The sequence below is a fragment of the Dendrobium catenatum genome, unplaced genomic scaffold (genome assembly GCF_001605985.2).
Source record: "Dendrobium catenatum unplaced genomic scaffold, ASM160598v2 fragScaff_scaffold_412, whole genome shotgun sequence".
NCBI classification, from domain to species: domain Eukaryota; kingdom Viridiplantae; phylum Streptophyta; class Magnoliopsida; order Asparagales; family Orchidaceae; genus Dendrobium; species Dendrobium catenatum.
Window position 1 is genome coordinate 691,462 of NW_021318874.1, and position 12,301 is coordinate 703,762.

The 12,301-nt window shown below is 34.9% G+C and overlaps 1 protein-coding gene across 1 annotated transcript; it reads left to right on the plus strand.

Moving 5' to 3' along the window:
- Positions 1–5,359: 5,359 nt before the first annotated feature.
- Positions 5,360–10,856, plus strand: LOC110092724 (DNA repair protein RAD5A). The gene is made up of 7 exons (XM_020817383.2): positions 5,360–5,644; positions 5,757–5,957; positions 8,714–8,807; positions 8,898–8,969; positions 10,136–10,234; positions 10,331–10,499; positions 10,621–10,856. The coding sequence occupies exons 1-6, from the start codon at positions 5,481–5,483 to the stop codon at positions 10,451–10,453; spliced, it is 753 nt and encodes a 250-aa protein (XP_020673042.1). The 5' UTR covers positions 5,360–5,480; the 3' UTR covers positions 10,454–10,499; positions 10,621–10,856.
- The last annotated feature ends 1,445 nt before the right edge of the window (positions 10,857–12,301 follow it).

Sequence of the window (12,301 nt, forward strand, 5' to 3'; positions counted from 1 at the left end):
CAGTCGTCGACTTCGAGCGAGTAGAGGAACAGCCGAACAATGAATCCATTGAATATTTGAATCGCTATTTAGGGTAGAGGAGCGTCAGGAGTGATTCCCAGCCTCATTACATGCGTGTGATCATTTTTGGACGGCTGAGATTCGCTAATCTTAGAACCGGCCGGTTCTCCAAAACCCGCCCGGTTCGGCGGTTCACCGGTTCAACCGGGTTCTTGATTGGTTTTTTGCCGGTTTCGCTTGCAGCCGGTTCATTTGGCAACTCGGACCGCCCGCCGGACCGGTTAAACCGGTCGAACCGGCCGGTCCGGTCCAGTTTTGAAAACCATGTTAAAAACTGTAGAAAGCTATCACATTGACAGCAGATATGTGAAGCACGTACCTTTCCTTGTTTTTAAATATATAGTTTTTCTTTTTTCTAGTCTTATCTAAAGAATGGCCACATGGGTTTTCATTCGAAGTTGAATCTTATGCTTACTTTGAGAAGGATGCTGTAACGTGTGTTTGTGCGAAAGAACTAAATTTCATGTACACATGAAACCTTTTTTTTTTTTTTTTTCATTTTTGAATGGCTAATGGATTATTTTCTCAGTATCAACTATCATGCATTTGGATACTCCATGGATAATTGTCTTGTAAAGGCTAAATGGAAATTGTTTAATTATTTTTAAAATAATAGTAAGATGTGCATATGTTAAGTCCTATTTAATGATAAAAAAATAATTTTAATCTATTTCAAATGTAGAATTGTGATATGCTGTCTACTTTGTACATAAGCCTAGGCATTGATATGCATGAATAGTATTTAATATTTTAATTTCCAACTTTTAACTTTTAATTAGTCATTTATTACAGGTTCATCGTCTATATTTTATTCTAATGAGGGTGCAACCATTTTTATTTTTATTTTATCATTTTTTTTACACGGATATATTGCTTTTCTATATAGTATCATATGGGGATGAACTCCTACATTTGCATGCATATACTTTTTTCATTTTATTAAATTATTTCAATATTATGAGTTATTCATTCGATTCAAATTTACATATACATATAAGTCTCAATATGTTATCATATTTTTTTGTACATTATTTTATAATACAGACAATTTAGTTCATCATTTTAATGTAATATAGTGCTACTAAATTTAGCATTTATACGTACTAGGTGTTGTATCAATAAATGCAATGAATCAATAATAGAATTGCACTTGCTATAAAATAGAAAATGTTATCACCCACCTTATCACACTTCAATTTTCCTTAAATTCGTAGTCGTTCTTCCTTAGCACACAACATATGCATTTAGTTATATGATTAAATCAATTTACTTAGATAGTTTAGTAATATTTTTATATTAAAATTTCTATTTAAATTAACCATACAATTTTTCTCTTACCTTACTTTCTGAGAGTCCTTACTCATCTTCTATATACTTGCCCCGTTTATACTACTCAATTCCTTCACTTATCCAAATAAACACTGAAGACTTCAAACAATATGGAAGACAACGTCAGAAGTGTCGAACTGCATCATTGATAACATCGAACATCATCAGTGACATTGTCCAATGCACTGAACGCCATCAAACAAAACAGAACACATCAAATGATTAAGTCATATTTTCAATTGCATTTTATATTATGTTCTAAAATAATTGATTTAAATAAATTGCATTGATTACTTTTATTATTCTCCCTCTTCTTCTAGTCGAGATCACATAGATCAATACATATTTTTCTTGTTCGTTGTTGAATACCATTGCACAAATTAATTTAATCACATAAAAAACATAAACCCCTTCTTTTCTACACCAAAACGGTGACTTGCTCTATTTTTTCCTCTGTGTTTCCAACTCTACTGAACGGGATTGCACGGCGCTTCTTATTCTTTCCTAGTTTTGACTTCACCATGCAATTAGAACAAATTCCTTTTATGGCTTCTGAGTCCACCGAACAACTCTTTTTCCCTTTTTCAATTTCTTCCCTTGAGTTACAGTAAGGAATAGAACAATTAGATCTTCCCTTCAATATTTTTTACTCGCTCCATTGCCACTTTCTCCTTTGTCTTCATTGAATAAGAGCCCCCTCTTCTTCAAATTCACCTGTATACAAAACGTATTATTCTGCTTCGTCTATGTTAAATAGAAACCTGATGATCAAATCCTTCTTTTTTCTATTATCCAATTATTGCTGTCTAATTGAAGCCGTCGAATAATTCCTTGTCTCTAATTGAGCCTATCAAACATCCCTCTTTAACTGCTTGCAGCGACCACCCCCTCTTCTCCTTCGTCTGTGTCAAACATGAAACCCTAGATGCTCCTCTTTGTTGTTGGCCTAATGCACGTAAGACCTCCTCTATCTCTGACTTCCCCAAATGCATGTTGTCTTCTTCTTGTTGTTGCCTTCAACTCTGCCAAACTGAGTGGAATTAGTTTTTACTTGTGTGAGAAATCGAGCCTTGCTTTGTTATGGTTCACTCGGATGCCTTCTCCCATGCACTTGCGTGCTTCGCTTGCCCGTCTCTTTAATTAGTTTCACCGAATTGGTTCGATTGAACCGGCTTAGCCCACAATCACAACAAGGTTCTAACTACTGGAAATACTAAATAAATGATTCTCAAATTATTATAATATGCTCACTAGTTATTTGTTTCTTTGTGAAGTTGGGTTTGCTTCATGCTTGGTTTTTTCCCTTGAGAACTCGGTTCATTTATCACTTATATATATATGATGTCATAATTTATTGTAGAAGTAAATGTGGTGTGATTAGGGTAATCTTAGTCACATTAGCATAAAACATTATTTTTATCGGCGTATTAGTAAAACTGAAGTTAGAGATGCTTTAAAGAAAATGAAGCGTGGGAAAACTGTTGGACATGATGATATTCCAATAGAGTTATGGAAATGCTTAGCTTAGGAGATGAAGTAATTTCTTGGCTCACTAAATTTTTTAATATTATTTTGAAGACTAAAAAGATGCTAGATGAGTGGAGAATGAATGTGTTAATTTCTATTTTTAAGAATAAAGTTGATGCACAAGATTGTGCGAATTATAGAGGAATTAAGTTAATGTGTCATACTTTAAAACTATGGGAGAGAGTTATGGAGCATAGGTTGCGGTGTGATATTAATGTTTCTCAAAATCATTTTGGATTCATGTTGGATAGGTCTACCATGGAAGCTATACATTTATTGAGAGGTTTGATGGAGAAGTGCGGAGAGAATTAGGAGGATCTCCATATGATATTTATTGATTTAGAGAAATCATATGATAAAGTTCCAAGAGAAGGGATATGGAGAGTTCTAGAAAAGAAATGGGTTAATAATGCTTATATTCAAGTCATTAAGGATATGTATGTAGGAGCTGTTACTTGTGCTCAAACACAAGGTGGTTTGACCAAGTATTTTTCTATTTCAGTTGGATTACATCAAGGATCAGCCTTAAGCCCATATCTTTTTGCTTTAGTCATGGATGTTCTCACTAGACATTTGTAAGAGGTTGTACCATAGTGTATGCTTTTTGTTGATGATATTCTTCCTGTTGATAAGACTAGAGAGGGAGTTGATGGTAAACTTGAATTATAGGTGTCAACCTTAGAGTCTAGAGGCTTTTGTTTGAGTAGATCTAAAATTGAATATATGGAGTGTAATTTTAGTAATAATAGATCTAGTGGGGGGATTGTGACTTTGGGCGATCAAGTCATTAATAAGAGTACACGTTTTCGATATTTTGGGTCTATTGTTCAGAGTGATGGTGAAATAGATAGGGATATTATTAGTAGAATTCAAGTTGGATGGTTGAAGTGGAGGAATGCATCGGGTTTCTTGTGTGATAGAAAAGTCTCCTCCCTGAAAATTAAGTGAGAGTTTTATAAGATGGTGGTTAACATGCAATGCTTTATGGTGTAGAATGTTGGCCATTAAAAGAGAAGCATAATATTAAGTTAAGTGTTGTAGAGATGAGGATGCTCAAGTGGATGAGTGGCTTTACTCTTAAAAATAGGATACAAATGAGCATATATGTGAAAAGGTTGGAGTAGCTCCAATGGTAGATAAGATTGGAGAGAATCGCCTTAGGTTGTTTGGTCACATAAAACGGCAGCCTTCCAATGACCCGGATAGGAAAGTAAATGTATTAGATTTGACTTATGTTAAGAAAGGTAGAGATAGACCTAAAAAGACTTGTTTAGAAAATATTAGAAATGACCTTTCTTTATTAGATTTAAATGAGTTTGACTCTTAACAGGACACAATGGAGAAAAAAATTCATGTAGCCAACCCCAGAGTGGGATAAAGGCTTGATGTTGTTGTTATTGAGCATAAAACATAATTAACACATACTAGGGTTTTAAAAATAGGAAAATTACATGCATAAGACCAAGAATTTGCATATTTATAAAACTAAGGACCATGACTTTTTTTAACTATAAAATCCCATGTATTTGCCCATGCCACAATCAAGCGGACAAGCCGTTGGGAATTTGACAATAATAAAGAAATATCGATTGGATTTTTGTTGCGAATTTTGCTATTTTGGTGAGAGTTTAAAAAATGTGTTTAAGAGAGTTAGTTTTATAAATAGTTATGTTTCAAGTGTTTTGGATGAATTTGCCCCTTTTAAAATATGTTATTTATATTTATATTAGGTGGAGACAAAAATTGAAAATACGAAAGTAAATCAATAGATAAAAGTTGTTGAACCTTGAAATAAGTGGAATGGAGACTGCTTTAAAGGGATGGGTTTGTGTATGCAACTTGTAAGCGCTATGTTGGATGTTTAAAATCGAACCCACTGAAGTACTTTGTTTGTAAAAATTAAAAGAAATATAAAATAGTTATAAAATCAACTGTTTTATATGGATTTAAATATCAAGCAAGGAAGGATGGCATGAAATGGCAAGTTCACTGACAGAAAAAAAAAATCTTTCGAAGAGCTAAGAAGAATTAATTATGATATGCAAACTAAAGTTCATTAGGTGTTACATTGTTCCTATTAAGGATGATATATAAAATAGATTGAAATGTTATGTACGATGTAAAGACGCAGCATTTTATTTGACAGAGGACTAGAAATAGTGTATGGAGCTGAATTTCTGCTAAGCTTTTTTGAATACCCAAATCACATGCATTTGGAAATCAGTAATGAATTATGACGGATTAAAAAATATTTCATGTTTGGTTTTGGCATTAGGCTTGTAATGGTTCCGTAAATTATTTTTCTGAAGCCCATTGAAACTTTCAGTAATGAATACCCTAATCCCATTGAAACTTATTTTTTATACAAGGCTTTTATGGAAGTTTTTCATGTACTAATGTAGATTTCATGATTATCAATTGCACAACTAATAAAATTTGATGTATTCAGTCGTGGTGATACGAAAGATTTTGCGGATCTCAACAAGCTTGCAAAGCGTTTCCTTAAAGGCAGTAAGGGTGCTGCTGGCGGAGATTCTAAAGCTGCCCTTTCAAAGGCATATATTATGGAGGTTGTGGAAGAGTTGCGGAAGGGCGAAGAAGGGGAGTGTCCAATCTGCCTTGAAGCATTTGAAGATGCTGTGTTGACTCCATGTGCTCATCGCTTATGTCGGGAATGTCTCCTTGCCAGCTGGCGGAGTACTACATCTGGCCTTTGTCCTGTTTGTCGGTATCTTCGATTTTCTATTCTATTTTCTCAGAATGACATGGTCAATACTTACTATCATGATAGGCTTGTTGTGAATAGAAAATATAATTGGATATCTGGTTCTAATTTACAGGACTACTGTTAACAAACAAGACCTTATAACTGCTCCTACTGACTGTCGTTTTCAAGTTGACGTTGAGAAGAATTGGGTTGAATCATCAAAAGTTTCTGCACTTCTTCACGAACTGGAAAAACTTCGAGGTTCTGGTTCTAAAAGTATTGTCTTTAGCCAATGGACAGCTTTTTTGGATCTCCTGCAGATCCCACTATCAAGGTTATACAAATTCTTACGATATTTAAGTTTGTGCATGGGTTCCCAAAAGAACTTGATATCCTGCTGGCTGAGCATGATATTCTTTCTGTGGTCTCGTATATCTAGCATTTTTTTATGGATATCCATCTATCTTTTTAAAGAGAGAATTTACCTTTTTGTCATTTTAAGAATCAATACTCTCATTTAATCTTACCCTTAATATTTTTATAGTTATAAGACTGTTTTATTTTACAATATTCTGTTGGTTACTCAACAGGTTCGATTGGTAATTTTTTTTTTTTGGTAACATCCATATTTGTGTTGCTTGTGTGCATTTTTCTTTGACGTTTTACTTAGGATTGAAGTAAAACTAATGCATAAATCCTTATAATTACAGGTTGATTGTGAATCTGTAATCATTGATTTAAGCTTTTCAATCTATTTTTCTTTTTCTTTCACTCTAATTTCTAGCATAAAAAAATCAGTTATTTTTCAGATTCCCGCAGGGCCTTTTTTAGCTAGAACTTAAGCGAATTTTGTGGTTTGCTCTTCGGATGCCACAATAATTTTTTTTTCTTACGAGATGCCCTATCACCATGAAACACGAGTGCATTCTCGTCAAACTGTAGTTTTTTATAGCATATAGTTAGTGCTATACTTGTCCTTTAAACTGTAATTTACCTTTTAGCATTTGTGATTTTTCAGTATAATTTGAGTATAGTGCAAATGTAATTGATGTTGCTACAACAAGTATTTTGTCCTTTTTTTGGGGCATGCATGAGAGTTTGGGAGACTTGTTGAATAAGGGAAAGAGGCGATAAAGTGGGAGAGGTATCCAGAAGGTATAGAAAGAAAGATGGTGAGAGTGACATGAAAAATTTCTAGGAAAAAAAAGAAGTGGGTAATAAGAGGATGCTAAGAGGGATTAGAGGGGTCGTGATGCTTCTTTGCATGATTAAATTGTGTTTAAGTAATCAATTTTTTTTTTTTTCATGCAAGAGCTGTCTCTTTTATATATCGAAAGGAGGCGGGATTTCCATATCCCAAAATTTTCTTTAGCTTTCCATGCAATCTGTCATATAAATACAAATAAACCTACCATGATTTCTAATGAAAAAAATATGCCATTTACTAAGCTGAATGAAGTTTAATTTGGAATCTAGTCAGCTAGTAATGTGGACAGGTCCATATGTATTGCATCATCCCTCTTAGTTGCAAGAACTTTCCTCTTGAGAGTTGATGAAATGTTGCTCCTCCAATAGATTTGGTATGGTGTGATGCAGCTCATCGTAGGTGATCTATGAATTATCCTTTGGTGGATGATCTCTCCAACAAGTATTGCTATCTTGCAAGATTGATGGAAAGCAAAAGGAGAAGCATACAACCGAGGAACATGAGACTAATTTGCTGTAGTTGTAACTCTTGCCAGATACAATAGACTTGAAAGTACTTATAAAGGGTAAAAGATCTTCAATATTGAAAACATAATTATTATTAAAATCTTTGGGCAATTAATTAAATATGATTTAAATTCCATTTTTCTAAAGATTTTGCTTGAAGTTTCTTAAATGTATTGCAGGGAAAGCATTGAAGATAGATACAAACAAGAACAGTATCTGCTACTGCTTTGTATCTGTCTTTGTGCTTAACATTCTGCATTCTAATATTAGCATGCAGCTTGGGCATATGCTTAGCAAAAGATGCTGCAAAGAAAGATTATGATGCATGATGGAATAATGGTTTTAAGCCTATTGATTTTCTAAACTTATACCATTGATTTTTTCATAAGATGATTTACCAGTGAGTGATTAATTGAGTTGTTTATGCAAATTTGGTAGTAGGTGAAATTAAGTCCCAGTTTTCTGAATTATAACCAACAATGGATCACAACAAGTTACCCAAATTAAAGATTATCACGTTTGTTAGCCCATTGGTTCGTGGATGAAAAGGAGAAAAAAAATTTAATTAGTTTTAGATAATTTTCATTATGTTTTTCAAAAGTTTCTAACAAACCTACATCCCTACATTAAGTAATAGATAGTAAACCATGCAAATGATCAATCTCTTCAAATAAAGGACATGCAATGTGAGATGTGATCGTTTGCAGATTTTTATCAGGGCAAGAGAACCTGTCAGCAACTACGTAGATGAAGTCATAACTATGAGCTTTCCTAGATGAGTCAGGAATGAAGTCCATATTTAAATCTAGCCTGGGTGCTAGGGGAATAAAAATAGGGTAAGTAATCCAATAAGTTAATTGCTTTGCCATGCTGAGATGCGTGACATTGGCAACATCACCTTGGATAGATAGCTAGTTGAATTGATTGTCATGTTTCAACCAGCATCTTGCAAGCCCTCTTGCATGTAACCCCCCAAATCAGAAAGTCATGACTAGAAGTATGAAAGATGCGTAGTATCTTTTGTAAAGAAAACCATCACTTTATATATAATTAGATAGAATAGGGCCCTTGTATAAAGTAGAAAGGAAGTGAGATTTCCATTTCAGAATTTTCTCTTGGTTTCAGTACAATCTAAAAGGCGTCTATGTAAAAAATGAAACTGACATGACATACTAAGAAACATGCAAGAAATGTTGTCCAGTATGCACGAATGAAGCCTAATCTGTAATTGACTCGATGAGAATTATTTTGATCCATCAAATCTAATGAGATGAATTGCAAATTATTTTGAATATGCCATTGTTACTGCCATGCTTTAACTTTGCTGTGACGTAGTTCCAATGTGACAGTTGTCTTTTTATTTATTTTGAATGTCAGGAACAAAATAATATTTGCTCGTTTGGATGGAACTTTGAATCAACAACAAAGAGAAAAAGTGATCAGTCGGTTTACAGAGGAGAAAGACATTATGGTATTTCATCTGGAAACCAATATACAGTAGCTTCTGTTGTTTGATATGGCTTATAATATGTCTCAGCAACCCTTGTAATTTTTTCTGTAGGTATTATTAATGTCATTGAAAGCTGGCGGTGTTGGAATAAACCTTACTGCTGCTTGCAATGCGTTTCTCTTGGTATTTGCTAATCCCTAGTATTTTCTCTGTTGTACGGGGAATGGATTTGTGTGCCTTTAATAGAGAACGGAATGTGGACGTGCATAATGATATGCCCTAGCGATGTTATTTGCTATTTTTCAAAAATTGACATCCTTTTTTTTATTATCTTTTCTCGGACGTTTTGAGTTGCTGAATTGAATCCATGGACGAGATGCATTGTTTTTACACGAGCTGCTGTTGTATTGTTTTTTTATGCATCTTATAATTATTTATCCTATCATGTTATTTTGTACGTTAAATCCCATCATTTCTGGATTGAAAGTTACAGAATTGGTGTAACTTATCCATCTCACCTTTTGTTTAATTTTCCTTTTGAGGATACGGTTTACTGCATGTTTGTTATTTGGATTCATTAAGCTACTTGTGAAAGCACATGAACTCAACAACCTGAGAATTTCAATTGCTTAACATTACAAAAAACCTTCTGAAGTCCAAACAAAGGGTTTGTATTTTCAAATGCAATTCCGAACGATGGAAAGATTTTTTATTACTTATGTTGTGCAGGTTTTTTCTATTTTTTACCCTGTAGATGAAATAGAATCCAAGGCCTGAAGGAAGGTTGAAATGAAATAACAGAAATAGAAAACATGAAATCCTTCAAATGGATTTTCAAGTGCACATTAGTATTCTCATGACCAAAGCCTGTTTTTGCAGCAGAACAAATTTGGCAAAACTAATTGATCTTTTTACTGTTATATCTGCTTGTGCAATTATAGGAGTTGGAACTGTTTAAACTCTTAAACATCTAGGTTTCGTATGCTTCAACCTTCTAAGGGCCAACTAGTTCCAACTTCCAGTACAATTATTTCTCAGTTTCAGTGGTTCTTTACTTCTTGATTTCGGAGCTCTATACGGTTATTATCTTACTGATTGGTTTTGGTTAGTAAGTTCATTTTGTTCATGCATCTTTTGCCATTTATCCAGTCTTTAGTGGCTTTACTTTAGAGAATATGAACTTAAAATAGAGCACATTTCTTTTACTAATGTATAAAATGTTTTATTTTTCCTAAACATCTGTCATTAGTCCTTCAAAATCTATTATATGAAACTAAAGAAAGTTCTTAAGCTTTACTAAACTACAAGATGGATAGTTATTTGAAATCATTTTTTATTACTGTCTTCAGGATCCTTGGTGGAATCCAGCGGTTGAAGAGCAAGCTGTCATGCGTATTCATCGGATTGGTCAAACTAAACCTGTAACAATTAAAAGGTTTATTGTTAAGGTAGAAACGTCAAATCCTGCTTTATCTTGTTAATTAAGAATAATTTCCACTCCGCATTCAAAGGATACGTATTAAGATCACCTCCCCTATGTGCAGGGAACTGTCGAGGAAAGAATGGAATCTGTGCAGGCACGGAAGCAAAGGATGATATCTGGTGCACTAACTGATCAGGAAGTACGAACTGCAAGAATAGAGGAACTAAAGATGCTGTTCACGTGAAGCTTATCTTATCAGTTTCCGTCCTCTTTTGTTATGGCTAATGGAGGTAACTAGCAAGTTTTACTTTTCTACTGAGGTAGATTTATCAACACAATCTGAATATGATTCCAGTTAACATTTATATGCCAGAGCTTGAATACCGAATGGTGGGTGTTTTCTTCTAACAGGGACTCTACTCAAATAATATGGCAGCTGTGAGTTTATTGCATTGATCTGTGCCTTCTAAATGGAATATTGGTGGCAGTAGCGATGTGTATTTATTTGTGGGATGTAGATAGGCATAATTTGAGGCCTTCGCTCTTCTTCAAAGAGGTACGCTGTTTCAGCCTAATGCAATTATTTTTTGGTGTTCAATGATGGATTTACTAAGTTTATGAGTTTCAATAAAGAAAAGCTTTTTTTATGAGTTTTCATGCCCAACAATGGCTGGTCAGACTTTTTTATTAGCGGCTTACTTTTTATGCTTACATTAAAGTATTCATAATGTTGCAAATTATTGATCATGCGTGATTTTTAAATATTATTAAAATGTTGCATGGCTGCTTAATTGGGGATAATGAATTTAAAAATATTAATAAAATTATGAAGAATAATTCCAAGTACATGGTAGCGCCCATTATTATACAGAATTGTAAATATCAAGCATTGTTTCATAAATTTATGTGAGCTGTTCAGCAAAACACCAGATCTAAATTTCCTTAATTTGTATGCCACGCCAAAAATATCATATACCACGGGAAGGAAACACTGTAGGGGTGTCAATTTAGCTAAATGGGTTTGGTTCAAGTCCAACACAAGTTTGCCCGGACATAAACAGGTTGATTCGAACCCAACTTTTTTAGTTAAATGGGTTTGGATTTTCAACACGGATTTGACCCGTGTGGGTTATCGGGTTGACATAACCCGACCCGCGAACTTGTGGGTGCAACTGTTCAGTTATGCAGGCATAGAAGTGTAGGGCTTGGGCGAGCAGTAAGGTCGAGTCGTCACGCAAGTGCAAGGGGGTCTGGGCATCGTGGGAGACTGGCGACGCGGCAAGGCTCGACCCAAGCGCTGGAGCGTGTAGGGCCCGGGTCGTTGGGCAAGGTCAAGTTATCATGCGGACTTGAAGAGGCGGCCTGGCGGGCGAAGTGGCGGACTAGTAGAGGTGGGGCTCGACTTGGCACTTGGCATGACGTAGGTCAGCAGGTCAGAGGCCAGGTTAGACCCGAGCTTGGAGAGGCAGATTGGGTGAGTGGCGAGCGACTCTGGCGACGATTCATCACGTGGGATCCGGGTTGCCAGGTCAACTCTGGGTTTTCGGTTCAACCCAAACCTAACCCATTTTCAGATAGATGGGTCAGAAATCCTAACCCGAACCCGACTCGTTTCATAAATGGGTTAATCAAAACCTGAATTTTTTCGGGTCGGATTTTGGGTCGTGTCAACTTTTGACACCCTTAAAATAGTATTGAGAATCTCGATGCTCACCTGACTGCGATGCTTCTTGTTCAAGGAATCCGGTTTCTGTTCGCGAAGCAGCAGTCAGAAGAAAAATCATAAACCTATAGATATTTTTCATATAAAACAACGATTTTATCAAACAATCCCTTAAAATTTGAATTGAGTAAAAATTGTCATTTACTTATTTAAGAAAAAAATATTTTAATTAAAGTTAACTTCAGCTCTTATTAATATATTATAATCTCCTTCATCTGCTGAAAGTTGATTATATTTTAATTAAGAGTGAGTGAAGAGGAAGGGATCAGCCATTGTCGCTTTATCCATGTCTCAATAATAACCTGACAGCCGTAGATTAGCTAAAGTCTATGCTGCTTTTAAAATCGACCAAAAAGAAGATAAAATGGA